General features: G+C 45.5%; 1 protein-coding gene across 2 annotated transcripts in view; it reads left to right on the top strand.

The window, feature by feature from the left end:
• tenm2a (teneurin transmembrane protein 2a) overlaps positions 1 to 17863 on the top strand; it is a 157845-nt gene that overhangs the window by 105542 nt on the left and 34440 nt on the right. For both annotated transcript variants that reach the window (XM_073486805.1, XM_073486804.1), the window contains exons 5-6: positions 5967 to 6205; positions 17314 to 17436. In XM_073486805.1, the coding sequence (XP_073342906.1) occupies positions 5967 to 6205; positions 17314 to 17436 (362 nt within the window). The remainder of the gene's footprint in view (positions 1 to 5966; positions 6206 to 17313; positions 17437 to 17863) is intronic.

Below are 17863 nucleotides of genomic sequence, written 5' to 3'. Positions count from 1 at the left end.
GCAGCATCTCAATTTATCTGGAGGGAGAAGCGAAGGCTGGGGTGGGGTGGAGGGAGGGGGGAACTATAGGTTGCTTTCAAATGCATTACTCAGGGGACAGAATCAGAGACGCTACCTGTGGGAGCCACAGGGGGTGGAGGAGAAGAAGAGGGAGTTGGCTACAGAAAAAAGATTTGTGCCAAGGCCTGTGACCACCAACGTAATATGCATATGAGAACGACAGAATATGATGCAATGATGTTTTATAATCATATTCCTTGCATTAAACATTATACTGTAAGCATAATATCCTATATTATCATCCAGAGTTACTTGATATGACCCAGTTTTCTCAGGGAAGAAGAAGCAACATAAAACCAGTGGTGTTTGTTAAAATAAAATGATTTATTCACAAGGAACTTATTAATTATAATAAATAATTGACACCACCAAAAAAAGAACATGAGGCAAACCACAAATGAAAAAGGGCCTTTGGGTGCTGTTCAAATCAAATTAATAACCAAAAGGAGACTCTTAAAATAAGAGCTACAAGAAACTTTTCCAAAAAGAAATCAAAAATGGAAATAAAGCCTCACTGTTTGACCTTGCTTCAAAACAACATCCCTGCTCCTACTATTTCTTAACAAAGGAGTGTGTGCGCGATCAGCAAGCAAAGCTATACCTGGCCCAGTCCCCGGGTAGGGAACGAGTACCTCAGTGCTAGTTTCACAGAGTTTGAACAACAATTAACATCTAACAGTCCGAAACGAAAGCAAGCTGTAGACTGAAAGCCGAGTCGTCTGTCAGGCTGGCACAGCGTCTGTAGCTTCCCCAAATTGCATCCACTGGATTTGAGCACTGGACTGGGTGCCGCTCATCAGGATGCCGTGATGGGCATCTCAATCTGGGGGACTTCACATATGTACAACACGGGTGCTGACTGTAGCTGTAGCACACTTATTTAAGGAATCAATTTAAATTGTAAAGAAAGACAAGACCATCTTGAGTTGTTAAGACATGGAAATGATATCAACTGTATAAATTCAGCCAAATCAACGTTTTTGGAAGCAGCAGTTGAGAAAACAATCTTAACAAAAGGTCCATTTAGAAGATATTCTCAAGCTTTTGATCATATCACGTGATCTTAATCAGACTTTGTCCACTTGTCATAGAGTTGTTGATTGTTGTCGAACAAAATCACTGAAAGGACTTGTCGTCTATGTTCTAGAAAATTTGAACATCGACAGTAACTCCATGTCAACTGCGATGTGATCGAAAGCTCTTGTGAAGCTCCCAAAAAGACCTTGTGGTGAGATTATTTTGTGAACTAAATGTCAGTCTGACGGGTTAGAAACTGAGTGAGACACGTTTTTTTTCTGCCTGAGAAATGAGCCCTGTTTGCTGAAGTCACACCAGACTGGGTAAAAATATGTTGACCTTCAACTGATGGAAGGCAAGATGGGTTTTTGTGTCAGACTTCATAGTGTTAGCAAACCAACTGAGGTTGCTCCTGAGCTGGTATCGCACAGAGCCACACCTACCTCCACCCACATTTTCAACTGTGTATAGGAGGTAGCAGTGCAAGTGCCAAAGTCCTGACACACGGCAAGGAAACACACTGTTTCCCCCACTCCACCTCAAGTCCTTTCAAAGACATGAACTTTAAAATAACTTTAACTCAGTGCAGATTCCATTGGGTAAAACGTGTGTCCAACTCACAATTATGAAACCAACTTCAGTCACCACTGCAACATGCTAACTACTGCACAGCGAGCGTATACAATGTGATCAATCAATCTCTCTCCGTAATTAGATCAGATCCCAACACATCTCATCGACCTGATGATGGTTCAAACACTCATTAAACTCATTAACTGTGGCCTTTTCTGCGTGAAGCTTATTGAGCCTGATATTATATTTCATAAAGATGTAATTAATTCCTCTGATGTTAGCAGAGCTATTCTATATTTCAGGTGAGGAGGAGAGAAAAATACTGAGTATCAGTAAATGACATGCAGAACATAGTTTTGACTCTCCACCCAAAACTGGGGGTGTCACTTGGGTGAACTAATGAAAAAAATAAATATCCAGCTGGATACTAGATTTGATGCCTTGTAAGTTTGAGCTTATTATCACTGAGCCTCAGAATTTTCCCATGTCCTCCTTCAAAGCGACACTCAGCAAATGAAAGCCCATTATACTGCATCCATCTGCCCATTATTGTTTCCTACAATTGTAGCAGGGAACAATTCTCATGACGCCATCCTTGAGCATCCTCCACTCCCCGAGCCCTTTGTTTCATTTTCAGATCTGACCGTTTTTCAGTCACCCCCATACCGAGCCGACCTCCGTTAATTGTTCTCTACCTCTGATGATGATTCTCACAGTGCTATCCTAAGCAACCACATGTTTGTGAGAGCTTAGAAAATGAACAGTGTGTGCGCGTGTGCTTGTGGATGCGAGTGTGTTCGTTCGCTCAAGGGGAATGCGAGCTTTGACTTCTTGCTAATTACCCAGCATGCTCTCTGTTCTGTGGTTAATTGTCCAGGTCCTCTTTTTCTCTCAATGGGGAACAGGGTTGGAATGGAGTGAAAACACATCCTCCCCTCCTCTCGCTGTCCGTCTTCTAATCTATAGCCTCCCTCCGCGTCGGCCATACCTTTCTTATGTCACTTTTGCCCCACCAGGATGCAAATGAAATGTTTGGTATCACTTACGGAGCAATCTCGTGAAAGAAAACCCGCATAATTTTTTTATTGTTTGTGCGTGGGTGGGCAACTCTGTCTGAGTCGGTGCAAAATGTGTGCCGGTGTGTGAGTGCTTGTTCTGCGTGTTTATGTGTGCGCGCTGCATGTGTAAGACAGGATGCATGACAGCAAGGTAGCAATGGTTCGACTTGAGGGGTGGGGGGGCGTGAAGGGTTTGGTGGGGGGCTGCTGCTACTGGCAGCGGAAGGAGGAGGAAGGGTGGGGGTCTCTGTCAGCTCCCTCTAATTATGTGTGACGTTTCCATGCTGGACCACTGTCAAAAATCCCACAATATTCACACACAAATACACAGGCGCACACACAAGCAAACACACACCCCAGCCTAATGATACAGAGTTGTGATTGCCGGCTGCCTGCTATGATAGAACCCCTCCATGGTCCTCCGCAACATAAATCAATGTCAATTACCTCCCCAGAGCACATTAGACACTTTCCATTTCTACTCGTAATTAGTATGGCCCATAGACATATTCCCATCCCACACCAAGCTCACAGTGGAGCTTCTGCACACAAACAACAAAGCCAGGGAATGAAATGAATTCAGTGCCCACGTTCAAACGCATACCAACACATTAAATCGTATACATTGTGTCCTGCGGAATGCAAGTAATTCACCCGCTCACCCTCTCCTTGGATTCACACGCACATTAGGGGCACTGTAATTAATTACCGCTGGCCTTGCCATCACAGAGCGCGGCTCTGAAAATGAGTCGAAGCGAACACACATGCTGCTTGACCTTGGAGTGTGTGTGTTTGTGCGTATACACGTGCATAGATTTATGAACGCATATTAAAATTGATGGCTGTGACACTGAGAGGCTGGTATTTTTAGACGATAACCTCATATTTCTTTGCGTGCCATCTCCTTGCGTTCTTTCAGCCTCTATCTGTCTAGAAGGTTTCTCCCCCACCCACCCTTTTTTTCTCTTTCCCCTATTTTCCTCGGTGTCACGCAGTGTACCTGACAGGTAAAGAGGGAGGAGGGAGGAGAGAAGAGCTGGAGTAAGAAAAAAGGGAAGAATCCAGCAGGAAAGCAATCCAACAATCAGTGGCATGAGATGATGAGAGAGTGAAAGAGAAATAGAGCACAGACTGGCTGAATAATTGATAGTGAGTGGAACGGTGCTCCCCAACCAAATCTCCATCCTCTGAGCACATCACCTGTTTTCACCAACTGTTTTTAGACGAGCAGACACATGTACAGACACGCTGTTATGAAACAGCAGTTATTAAAGACATCAAAAGGATGGGAGACCACACAGCAAAGTGCTGTTAAGCACTATTTTAAATAGCAATCATCACATCCAGCTGCAGCAGTGGGTTATTACTGGTCCTACTAGCCTAGTCTGAATAAAAGAGACAGTGAGAAATAGCAGAGCACTGACACACATTTGTGCACACACATGTTTGTGTTGCTTAATGTCTGAGGACTCGATCTGACTTTGCACCAGAGGTGAGTCACATAGCGTGGACCAGAGGCAGATCTGAGTCACGAATGTGGTGGTTTTTAAACTCCACTTGACTCCACTTGACAAAGAAGCAACTTGAACTTCAGCCATTTAATTTGGAGTGGTACCTTCCAAAAGCCCAAGGATGAAAAATTCAGTCAGTCAAAAAAAAAAAAGTGTTCAGAAGGTTGACTCTTAATTTTCATGACAGCAGGTGGCCTTCGAATCAATTCAACTGCTGCTTGTCATGTTGGGCAAAGAGGTGGTAAAAGGTGGGTGCAGCGGTGCTTACAAGCAGTCAGGCAAAACATGACATCTTGCCACATTCAGATATAAAAGTATGCTGTAGCCAATGATAAGTCAGTTTGACCCAAAGTCAAAAATACTTATTTTTCCTCTTACCTGTAGTGCTAGTATTTATCAGTCTAGAGTGCTTTGGTGTGAATTGCCGAATTTTGGAGATATGGCCCATAGATGTGTCTGCTTTCTCTCGAATACAATAAAGTATATGGCACACAAACTCAAAGCGCCATGAAAATGCATTTGAAAAACTCAACAGCAACGTCACATAACAGAGATCATTAACCAGTTACTCAACTTGTATAACTCATTTTATTTAAGAAATATAAAAAACATCTTAAGAATACTGCCTGGTGGAAACCTTGGAACAATTCTGGGCAAAACTTAGAAGAAGAAGACCAGAAAAAATGTCCTCGCTTTGCAGAGATGTCCTCAGCCCCAAGGTCAGAAACTCACAAAGATAGAACTACCAGAGCACCTCCACCTACGCGCACACTGACAAACACACAAACAAGCAAGTTCCTCAAAGCCAGGAGACAAAAACTCCCTCTCCTCAGTCATCTTTGTGCCAATAGTGTGACCTCGCCTCCTCTGATCTGTCATACTCACCTGAGGGCTTTCTTCTGTCGTACCACCTGGTGTCTGTATAGGGGCAGCTCCACACTCCCCATGGGTGTTATGAGTGTGTTGCAAAAATGTCATGAAGGTGTGACAAAAGTTTTACTTACTTTGTCCTTGAAAAGTTCCTTCAAGCGCGGTCTTTCATTTTCACCATGGCATCGTCATCCCTTGAAGGTCAGATCAGAAAAGAAGTCGGAAAGGAAGGAGGGAGGGGAATCTTTTCGGGAATGAATGGAGACATGAGTGGAGTAGCAGTAGGGTGAAGAAAAATGATAGCAAGGGCACTGGGAAGAAGAGGGGAGGGAGGGAGGGAGGTGCATTGGGTGAGCAGGTGCAGCGATAGCAGAGGATAATGGGTAATATGAGCAAAGGGATGATGGTTCAAATCCTTCTATTATCCTCTCTCTGAGCTCTGACCCTACCAGGGCAATGAGGACAGGAAAGGGGGACAGCAGGGATTCTGTGCAGCCATTGAGAGCAGAAACGAGGCACATCATAAGTAGAGTGAACAGGGCCGAAGCGAGGGAAGAGGGAAAAAAAAGCGAGTAGAGCAGGTGGAGGTTAAAAAGAGACTTTGGACTGGAACGAGCTGAATTGGAGACACAATCAGTTCAAGGGTGTTTAAACCCATATGTCAGGAAGGGTTCATAGGAAAGAGAAATTGGACACAAGCTTGCACATATGTGACCCTGTCATCTGGACTGTAGATTGGTGTTGTGTGTCCGCTCCAATATTTACCTTCCAACAGAGCCTCTTATTTCAGCACCAGTATTGGGTAATAACACGAAACCTTTACATCATCTTTCGGTACACGTGGAATGACCTCTTCCCACCTGTTTCTTCTCCTCAGGCACTTCTTGTTCAAGACGTCGTCAGGGACCACCCCTCTCTTCAGTAGCTCCTCCCCCGGGTACCCTCTGACGTCTGGAACGGTGTACTCTCCGCCCCCTCGCCTGCTGCCCAGAAACACCTTCTCCCGCTCCGCCTTCAAGCTAAAGAAGCCGTCCAAGTACTGCAGCTGGAAATGTGCTGCGGTGACAGCCATCGCAGCTGCTGCCCTGCTGGCCATCCTACTGTCCTACTTCATCGGTAAGCGAACACGCACCACGTATTATTCATGAGGAGGATTAATTACACTTGGTTTTAATTAGAGAGCTTTCTTTTGATGCTGGCCAGTAAAATGATGGAGAAGTGAACCAGAGTGTGAATTCACATGCTTAGTCACACATAAAAATCATTTTTTTCAGGTTTGTTTGTTTTGCTGTGACCCGCATTAAATTAGCTTTGCTCTTATTTGTATTCGACCCAGGCCACCACGAAAAAGTGTCAAGCTAAGGGCCCGTTAAATATAAAGCAGAGTCTCAAGGTTTGAGCTTTGTCACTATAGCATCACGCTGTACTGTCAGACTCAGCAGGAGTCCGGGCCTCCACTCAGCATCAGTTAACAGCCAGTCAGACATACAGGAAGATACATAAACGGCAAAATACTGCAGCTGTTTCCTTGAGCGAGTATCACTCAAGGTAGGAATCCTAACACACCCACCAGGGAAGTGGATGTTTTTTCTCTGATCTGTATCCAGTGCGCTATAGTTATATTTAAAGGAGCGGCAGATACTCAGAGGAGAGCACTTACCGAGCACCTGAGGACACGATTTTGATGGCTACAGGTGGATCAGACAGACAGAGCGTTGCGTGGAGTGTGTGGGTGTATGTGCGTGGGTGTGGATTTTATTCCTTCTTGACCCCGTTTGCCGGACAAGAGAGTGCAGACCTGTGTGCCTGTGTGTTTGTGTGTGAGGACAAAAGAAAGAGGAGGAACAGAGAATGTATGTATGTTTGAATGTGTGTGTGTCTTTTTTTAGTGTGTGAGGAGGCAGATGTGTCACTGAGCCCTTGATTGGCCTCAGACCCTAGAGACCAGAGTCAACAGATGGGGGGATCTTAGGAAGCAGTGGCATCAGCAGAAAGAGCAACCCTCTTAACACCTCTACATACATTATTAATGCAATTTTACATTATTTATATGTACATATATATATAGATATATATATATAGATATACATATATATAGATATACATATATAGATATATAGATATACATATATATAGATATATAGATAATATAGATATATGTCCATCCATAGTAAGTGAATATGAATATGAATATGAATATCTGTGTGTGTGCACTTTATGCACCTCAGTTTGCATCCAAGTTGCACACCAACATGTGCACTGAAGTCCGTGCCTGTGTGCATGTGTTCATGTTTGCGTGTGCACACACCTTTGTGCGTCCCCTCGGACTGCCCTTGAGACTGGTGTGTGTGTGTGTCCTTCCAGAGCAGATCAAGGCCCCTCGCCTGGGGCACACAGACAGATCCACCCTCTCCTGAGCTTTACACGGTCACACTGCGCTGGACAGCCACATATGGAGCTCCCACACAGCAGCAGGGAGAGGAAGGAAGGGAGGCCACAACCACCACAAAAGTTCACCACACCTCCCCGCAGCTACTTGAGGGCAGGGATGTAATGGAGAGCAGAAGTGACCAAAACCTCAGTTTATCTATCTTATTTTATCAACAGCATTGAGCTCACTTTAGGCTTTGATGACACTAATTTGTTTTCATAGAAGGACACACAATTTAATTATATTAAGTTAAATTAGGAAGGAATTGGTAAAATAATAATAAAAAATGTCCATTATGAGAACATAATTGCTGCCATATACAAATTTTTTTTTTACCGCTACATCAGTGTTAGTGCGCCATCTGGGTACTTGCCAGATACAACTTGTTTACAATAGTGCCTGTCTGTCTTAATAATTGGTAGCATTAGCTTATTAGCCTCACTGAGAAATTACTTTATTTATAGGTGTTCATAGCTGGTATCACAATACAGTGTAATTTTACTGTAAAATGTTTTATTTTTTGAATGGAGTTCTGTGAGTGGGAGCAAGAGTTGCTAATAACTTTCCCTTAAAGCTCCACTTTCTTTGTTTTATTGCATGCCAAACGTGAGTGCTTTAGCGACAAATTTAATTATGCAACTGGCTATAATTCGGTAAGCAGAACAAGGCTGAAATTATACTTTATTGTTATTATTGCTTTTGCTAACTGTAGGGCCCCCTTTTTCAGCTGTTGTAAGGAAATGTTTTGCTCTGGTGTTTTCTCTGTGCTGAACAGAGCTGTAGCGGTGCTGCCAAGCCTGAAACCCTTGTGTTTACCTAGCTTTTTGTAGCGTTAATCGTGCAGCGAGTTTCAGTCGGAAGAGTTCACTGCTCATAAGGGGGATTTTGTGCTACCTTGTTTGTGTGTTGTGTAGGTGTGTGTGGGAGCCCAGTGCTCACTGGGGGGATTGCGCAGAGCACCCAGAGCCATGCAGCGTGAAGAGGACCCCTCTGAGGCGTCCGCCCAAGAGCCCGCTCATAAATTACACCCGGACACATGTGCCTGAACAGCACTTTTCTTTTTGTGTGTGTGTCTGTGTGTGAGTGCTCTTTCCCCAAGAACAACCTACGAGATTCGAGCGCGACAATGTGCGCGTCTGATGGCGAGGCTTTGAGGGCGTGCCGGCCTTCAAATGCATTTTTTCTTCTTTGTTATTTTTCAAGACCATAAATAAAGCTTCAGAAACCGCTCGACAATCTTCCACAAACACACACGTATGCATGCACGCTGAGAACCTTTTAGAAAGGCGAGGCTCAGCATGCTTCAGGACCACGCTAGACGCTATCTCTTTGAAGCTTTTTCACTGTGTCCTACTGTTAGAATGGAGCCATGGGGTTGAGATAAGCATACACACACACACACACACACACATAGATGCACAAGGAACAAACATACGCAGCTGTGTCTCTGTGCATTTCTGTACGTAAATGTGTGTTTGCATGAGTTTAAGAGAGTTCATTTGTATGTGAGGACAGACAGTCGCGTTTTCAGTTAAAGCGTTCCCAACTCCCAACTCCAGCGGAGTATGGCCTCCTCCTTACGTGTGAAGGAATGACTGAACGGATGGAGGGAGGAGGATAAACGAGAGTGCTTGTTCTTCATTCCCCCGGCGTCTTGTTTGCTTGCTCCGCATGGAGCATCAGAGCCAAAGGAGAGGTGGTTGCTAGGATACAGGTGAACGGTTGGCATACAGGAGGGAAGACAGGTCCGTCATTGTGAGCGGCAAACCTGGAGAGAGCGAGATAGAGGGAGGCGAGGGGAGAGGAGAAAAGAAAAGGGGTGGAATAGAGTTGGAGCAGAGAGGGCAGAGGGGAAGAAGGGAGATGCGTCACTGTCAGCATGTAGCCAGAACATAAAGGGGTGAGGAAAAGGAGGATAGATGAGTGGTGAGACGGAGGAGAGGGGGGCTGAGGCTGATATGTCACTGTCGGCTCCGTAAGGGATGAGAGCGCGAGATTGTTTGCGCTCGCCGAGAAAAGAGGGGGAGCCGACGGGGGAGGAGGAGCGGGAGTGACAAGACAGCCAGGTGTGGAGAGGAGAAACTGAAGGGAGGCAGGGGGAGGAGAGATGAAGGAGACCGTGGCCTCCTGAGGTTCTGTCACCTGGAATATCTGTGGGACTAATGTCTCCTAATTGATCACAGCGAGCCGAGAACAGAGGGAGTGTGACAGAGAAAGGAGAGGACGGAGAGAGGCTGTGGAGGACAAGAACACGGGGATGATGCCTAAAGAAGTTGGACAGGATGAAACAAGAAGAAGGATGTAAGCCTCGGAGGACAGAACATGCACAGAGAGAGAAAAAGCAGACAGAATAAGGGATGCATCGTGGTTAGTAAGGAGAGGAGAGGCTGGGTTGAAATGTAGATGAAAGATCGAGGACATGTCAGACACACACACACACACACACACATGCACAGACACAGGTGTGCCCTTGACTGCAATGAGTAAACTTGCTAGCGGGCGCTTGTGTCACCTTTGCAGGGGTGTTTCGTGTGAATGTGTGCGTGTGTGTGATGGCTGAATTTGTCGGGCACAGTAGCATACTCCACATGGTATTGTCACCACTGATGAATGAGAGTGCACACACACACACATACACACACATGCATGCGCGCGCACACACACACACACACACACAATGTATTTTTAGTCTCAGCTCCCCTGTCTGTTGATTAAACAGACCCACACACACACACCCACACACACACACACACACACTGTCATCGAGTGTGACCTTCATGCCTCTAAGCCGACCACTTTCCATCCATCATTGCTGTCTCGCTGTTCCAGACTGATCACAATCGCTTACTGCCCATTCTTCCCGGTTATAAGTGTCTCACTTCAGTGCAGTCATATCACTGCTCCCTTACATAATAACATGTTAATGATTTTTACCGTCCAGAGATTCATAGCTCTGCTAAACTATTGTAGGTGTTATTCCAATCAAAGTGGTTTGCATTTTCTTTGTAAAGTTGTAAAAGTAATGTTAGTAAAAGCTGGAGGGCATGCAGGCATTAAGGGAGCAGTATGTAAGACTTTTAGTTTCAAACATTCAAAAAATATCAACAGAATGTGATGAAATAACAGTTTTAAAGATATCTGCTGAAGTTAGCATGCTTACCAGCTAGCCCTGGACTGAAAACCTTTCTCCCAGCGAGTCCAAAGGTGTAAACACCCACACTCCCCCAGTGGTCTGGCTAGCTGCATAGCTAACTGAGCTAACAAGCTAACAGTAGCTACAGTCATAGATGTATGACCTGAACACAGTAAGCAGCAATTAGCAGTTACTCTGGTGATATGCTGCCCCTATTTGTTGAGTATGAATTTGACAGGTGGCCAATTCTTACATATTGCATCTTAATTGTAAAACAGCACCTCTTCATGCTAATGCCACGGGCTGTAACAACCGATCACAAATGGGAGCCAAATTTTAAAAAGCAAGACCTGACCTCAAAACAAATCTTCTTAATACAGTGGTTCCCAGCTTATTTTGCTTTTGACCCTTTAAAGCAGAGCAACTTCTCCTCTGTGAGATGAGAGCATTCAACCAAATAGACATTCCCTTTTTAGGTTTGAATAGTTTCTTGGAAAGAATACAGAGGTGAAATGAAAAGTTATGCATTTTTTCTTTGAAAAATTTGTTTGAACAGTTTTCAGAGGCTTCAAGAGGAGAAACTAATCATTGTTAATAGTTCTTTTTAAGCATCTTTCAGCCTTTCAGACTTGTCTCAGGGGGGTCTCAACCTCTAGTTTGGAAAACCAATGCCTGACATACTTCTGGAAAAAGAAATTAAATTGAAAATTTAGGAGAAAAAAAAATGTTTTTTCATTTTCTTATTTTTGGCATTTTGAAGTAAAACTGATGCTTACATGCGACACGTTGTCTCAGGTCATGTCTATGAGCTGCAACCTGTTGCTCCAGAGAGAGATCTTCCCTTCTTGGATATTTTTTTAAAGACTCTGAGAGGTGAACTCAAGATCAAACAAAAAAACAAGTTTTAGAAGCAGCAATGTGTTTTTCCCTTCCTTTCTGTCTTATTAATCATCTCTGGATTCCTCAGTTTTATCTTGCAACACCATGGGGGGTCCTAACCCAGGGTTTGAGAATCACTGCCTTAGTAACAGAAAATGAAGAGAAAAACAGGGAGAAAATGCAAATGTGTTACCAATTATGTATGAAAGTTTTGAACTTTTTCGGAATATTGTTGATTTCTTTTATTGATTGATTCTCCCCCTTATTTTAATAGTCAAAGAAAAACATTTAAAACAATAGTGAGTCCTTGAGTATGCATCCTGTCTGCTTCAGTTGTGGGACCTGCAGGTCTCTCGACGTGGCTACCTTCCAAACCCAGCTCCTTGACCCCAAAGTCCCCTCTCACTCTGCATGTGGCTTCCCTTCTGCTGATCTGCGGCAGAACAGCTAGAGGTCAGGATGTGTCGCTCATGCCAGCGTGTGCGTGTGTGTTTGTGTGTGTCCATATACATTTGTTGTGTGTGTGTGCTTGCGTGTGTGCTGAGGTGAGGGCACGGTTGGGCATATGGTGAATGCAGGAACCTGGGCATAAGGATCAGACGTGGAGCGTGTGTCTGTAGCAGCAGGGCCTGTCGTACTGATAAAGGTTAGGATCTTACCACACGCTGCCAGTCCAGGAAAAGGGCAGGGCATGGCCAGGACCGGGCACAAGGTGCTATACCATCTGCACCAGAGGGATAAATGGGTCACCTGCACTGGTCAGGTGATACTAAGCAGGGTGCACACTTGTTCAGACAGCACGTGGTGGTATCATAGATGTTGATCCTTTGACTTTCTGCTAAGTTTCTGGACGTGCTCTGGAGGGAAAATGCTTCCAACCGAATCTACAGACTTGCTGACGTCATTGCTGAGTGTTCATGTTGCCTGCATCAGAGTGCATGGGCTCATTTCATTCATTTATTTCCTCATTCTTTGATTCATTAGCGCGGGTCTTATCTGGGCCCAATCGTTAGTCCAATTAGGCCCCATGGAGCTTCACCAATCCTGTGTTCTAAACAGGAGATGGATGAAGTGAAAGAAATTGCCGTCCTCTCTTCTCCGCCTCTCGTTGTCTCTCGGTCCTCTCCCTCTCTTGGCCCCCAGAACGTACTCTTCCTTCGTCTTTCCTCCTCACTCATTCTCTCTAGCTCTCTGATGTGTGATAAGATAGCATAGTCCCTCATATCCTGTTTCTAATACAGATCGATGAGAGGGAAAGGACCGAGGTAGGGAGGGATGAGACGAGGCAGAGTGGGTTGATGTAGAGAAGAGAAGGCAGAGGGAGGGAGGGAGGGAGAGGCTGTGATGGGGGGGGGGGGGGGGGGTCAGGGTAGAGATATCTGAAGAGGAAATGAGGATTCAGAAAGGAGGACATCACTCAGATTCACATCTCTTTTCATTTAGCCCATCACACACGTGCATGCACGCGCGCACGCAGGCACACGCGCATGGCTACATCTGCGTCAGGGCGTCTCAATATTTCAGTGCCAATAAGGAAACCATTTCTGCTGCGTGAATGAGTGAGTTGCCGTTTTCTCTCTCCGCCGCAGACGCTGTTTTGCAGGTGGGAGCTGCAAGCAACTCACATAACCTTTTGTGTTGCAGTCAATTACAGTTCAGTTGCATCAGCTGGGTGAGGAAGGTCCCGTCGGGGGTTGCAGTGTGTGTGTGCACGCGCGTGCAGTTGTTGTTAATACCATGCAATTTTAAGCATGCATACGCGGACTCACGCACACACGCTGAGAAGCAGACAAATTGTCTCTCTCAGTGTATATGACCCCCAAGGGCAGCAGCCAACCACCGCCCCCGTCGCTCTGTCTGAGACTCTAAATGATCTCAGCAAGCAGCGCCTTCAGAACTTAGCTGAGAGAGAAGGCTGCCTTATTTATAGACTACATAAGTGGATATTGTGTGGTAAATTCTCAGAAATATCCCAAACGGCCTGAATATTGAGAATGCAAGGCAGCAAACTGCTCTTTCCTCAGTGTCTCCAATATTAGTGCTGCAGAAATGGAGAGAAAGGTGCGAGCGAAGGAGGAAAGGTTTTCTCAGGCGGCTGCTATTTGTGCGTGTGTTTGTTTTTGGGCAACAAAATGTCTACCAGCTCGCTAAACGAGGGCCTTGAGGCTGGCGGCGGGTGGGGTGGGCGCTGCGAAAGATAGAAAGGCAGGGAAAAGCTTCCTAAACCAATTAGCAGCCAGGCCGAGGATAGGGGGCTGGCTACAATTACCGCCCTAATTGAGGTCAGAGTTGTTAATTTAGTGGTGAATTAAAACAGTTAATATGCATTTATCAGGATGGCCAGGGGAGATGGCAAAGAAGAGTGTGCTGCCTATGCTTGCGTGCATGCGTGCATGCGTGCGTGCGTGCATGCGTGAGTGCGCACACTTGTGCTCTTTGTGTAATTTAAGTCGCATTGCAAGAGATTACACAGAAAAACATGCGAGAGGCCATTCTCTGCCTCTGTGGTGCAATTAGGAGCAGTGCAATTGGTTCAATGGGAGATGCTGGCATTTAAATAGGCAATGATATGGTTGAGGTGAGACGGAAACGGGACAAGAGACGTGCTAACATAGAGGAGGGAAGAGAGAGAGAGGGTTTGGAACATGTTCCAGAGAACAGAATGATGATGATACAATATTTTCCAGTCAGGGGACACTCAGTGCACAGTCTGCCACAAAGTCACCTTTCTCCATCTCCTCTCTGTTTTTCCTCTCATGCAGAAATCCAGTCACACCCTCTACTCAGACACATGGAAATGTTTCTCAAAAAAGCCTTAACGCATGAGCGTTGTATTTCTGTTTGATTGCCTGTGTTGCGAACCACTTACTGTCAGAGGAAGAAGCACGGCCATCTTTTCTTCCCCAACCAGTCAATGAATGCAGGGCCACTCATCCCTTAAATCTTTCCTCTCCACTTGCCATCTTCCTCTCCCTTCCTCGTTTCATCCATGGAGGCCCCGCTTATTCATCTCTTCCTCTCTTCTCTGCAACATCATCTGTAGCCTGTTTTCCCTGCTCTTTTTTTCCTCATCCTCGGGGGATTTGATATGTTCTTAAATATTCTCTCAGTTCTCGCTGTCCTCCAGTATTCTCTCTGTTGCTCTCTCCTCCTCTCCTCCTCTCCGCCGAGGTTCATCGAGATTTCTGCGAGAGCTCCTGACCGCTGGCCCCCTTCTCCGAACCGCGGCCACCACCTCCTCCTTTTCATCTCCCGCGTCCCTCTGTCCGTCAGTCGGTCCTTTATTTGCTCCTCTCCTTTTTGTCACAGGATCACGTGTGCTGCCGCTGTTTCAGATGCTGTCTTTTGCAGATGATACTGGCAAGCACTTTGCCTCTCTGAATTATGCATCGAGATTACATAAAAACCTCGTGAAGCAACTGATCTATTTTTAATCCAGCTAGTTTGCTTGTTAAACCTGTTTCTCTGTGATCTTTCCATGCGTGTGTACATGTGTGTTTTGTGTGCGCGTGTCTCTTAAAATGAACTCGAGTGAGGAGACAGAGATTAGAAAGGGAGCACAGCCCTGTCTCACAGAGTCAGACTGTCTCTCTCTCTCTCTCTTGTTCTCCCTGTGTCTGTCAGTCGAATTCAATTCAGATAGGCTTTTTTATTGGCATGGCGTTTAATAAAGCCTTCCAATGCAGCTTGAAAACAGTAATTACGGCAATTATGATCCGAAAAGAAAATGCTTAAAATTATGGCAACACAAAGCTAAATACGTCAATTTCAGCGGTTTCATTTTGGCTAAAATTACACACTAACAAAGTTAGAAGTGTTGTTAAAATGAGGGATGGCGCTTGTAAAGAGAATGATAACAAGTGTCTCTCTTTGTCTCTGTCTTCCTTTCTCTCTCCGTCTCTCCTGCTCTGCGTGTTGCTGCAAAGAAACCTGTTGACAAAAGCTTTGGCTTTTTGTGCTCCTGACGCCAAGGAGTAAGAGTGCCATCTATTGGTCAACTTTTCCCAATCAAACACAGAAAGAGGAGACTCATTCGGGAAAACCACACATGTGCACCCACCCTCACACACACATGCACAATAAGATAACTATAGGGCTGTCTGATGTGTTCTTGGGGATGACCTAGATTGAGAGCACCGTCACAATAGACTCACTCTTGCTTACTGTCTCTTGCTGATTCAATAGGTAATCTTTCCATCGACTGCTCCCCCCCCTTGATACCATCTTTGCGCGTGCGTGCGCCCGCAATGTGTGCGCGGATGCATGTCTGCGTTATCTACAAGGAAGGACAGGCAGAGATAAGACGAAGAGAAGGAGGAAAAAAGGGAGAATTAGAAGGAAAAGAGGGAGAGGAATGAAGGTCAGCGTGATGAGAGAGGAGAGGGCAAGAGGTGGATCTAACAGAAAAGAGACAAGAGGGGGGGAAGGACACTGTAGTTTTCTCCGCATTCTCTCCCTCTCGCTCCGTCTCTCTTGTTCTCTATTCCAGCCCCCCCTCTCACATGAAAAATAAAAAAGAGCTGACAGTGGAGGCCGGGCAGCAGCCGAGGTGTCAGCGCTTTCCTTTGACCAGGAGCGAGGGAGGGGAGAAAGAGGGAAAGAGAAGAAACATAAAAAGGAAGAAACAAAGAAACAGAGAGCGATGGGACAATCGGTGGGGTGAGAATGAGTCTGCCCCGGCAGCACTTCCTAAAGCCGCATCCCCTTCTCTTGCAACTTTTACGCTCCTCCCTGCGTGTGCAAACCTCAGGCGAGTGGAGATGGGATTTGACAAGAGGGAAATTGATTCCTGGGCTTCACGTGCAGGTGTTATAAGGCTCATGCTGTGAGGATGAGGCCAATAACACCTACATAATGCATCGTACACCATCACACGTCCGTGAGCATCCTCAAGGCTCACATCACAGTGTTCATGTATATGTACAACACTGCAGGTGCATTGTGCCTTTCCCATAACATCCTTTTTAAATATTCAGACATGAGCAAACGATGCATCTCCACTGTTCCTAGTCAGGAAATTGTTCAAGAGCATTAGAGAGATTAAAACACAGAATAGCTACTTTTGTGTACAGCAAAGGAAGGGACTATTTTCTTACTGTTTCATTTTTTCGGGCGGTTTCTTCCGGAGGTGGAGACGCATGGCAGCAGGCTAAAGGAGGGAAGAGACACAGGAGGAGTAAAAAGCTGACAAAATGAAGAGCGCATACGCTCGAGCAGTCATATACCACCAGCACACAATAACACAACAGAGGACAAAGGATGAGGAGAAGGGAGAGGAGAGAGTCATGGAGCGATCTCTTCAGAGACCGATCTGTCACTTTCTCTCCACGAGACGGTGTAAAGGCTTCCAAAATAAAAGCAGGAGATGCTGTCAAGTTGAAAGAGGATTGTGAGAGGTTGAGGTAAAGAAAGGGAACGAGACAAGGCCCTTTTATGGTTTTTAATTGTCTGTTTTGTAAGACCTGCCTCGGTTTTCTGTGCTGCGGGTTACCTGCCACTTTGTTAACAGGGGTTTTTGATTGATATGCACTAACGCAAGTATAAAAGCAGCATTCTATAAAAGCTGCACTGTGTGCCGTATAAATGACAGATCAGACATAGAGCGTTGGCCTCCTGTATTTCTTTGGCTTGATGAGCTTTCAAGTGTGGCTTTTTTTATACCAGGCTCGCAGACAATTCACCGCTCAAGTCATATGTCCTCACATCCCCTCCCCCCCCTTTCCCTCTCCTCCCCTCCTCTCCTCTCCTCTTCTCTCTCTCTCTCCGTCCCTTTGTGTGCAGCGATCAACTTGCTGGGTTTGACATGGCAGCTGAAGCCGTCCGACGGCCCTGTGTTGAACAACGGACTGGGAGCTGGCTTGCCTGTCAACAGTGATGTGGCCACGCTGCCCTCTGGAGGCAGAGGTATGAACTACAGCGCTCACACCCCACATGAATATCCACACACTGAGCTGCGAGGCAGAACAGTACAATGTACCCTCGAAAGGATGAGGGTAGTGATATCCATACTTATTTGTTTTTGACAACAAATTCCATAGGAAAACCAAAGCCAACTACTTACAAGTGTTATCTGTGTCTCCAAAGCCTGATATAGCTTTACCTCTATGGAAGAGTGCTCCATTGTTGTCCAGAAACTATTGAAAACACATCATTTTCACTCATATCCCGGTGCTGAATAAACTCACTAACATGCTAAATGTGCATTAATCCGCAGCGGAAAATAGTCCCCAACAAATGCAGTATTCATTCATAAGACAAAGCTCTATATTTTCAGTCTTCAGTAGGAATAAATTGGCTCGGGGGCTGAGGGCCACAAACAGAAAGTCATAAA

Source organism: Pagrus major, chromosome 18 (genome assembly GCF_040436345.1).
Source record: "Pagrus major chromosome 18, Pma_NU_1.0".
In the NCBI taxonomy this organism is placed as follows: domain Eukaryota; kingdom Metazoa; phylum Chordata; class Actinopteri; order Spariformes; family Sparidae; genus Pagrus; species Pagrus major.
The sequence above is the reverse complement of the archived record's forward strand: the minus strand, read 5'-3'. Positions and strand labels throughout refer to the sequence as shown.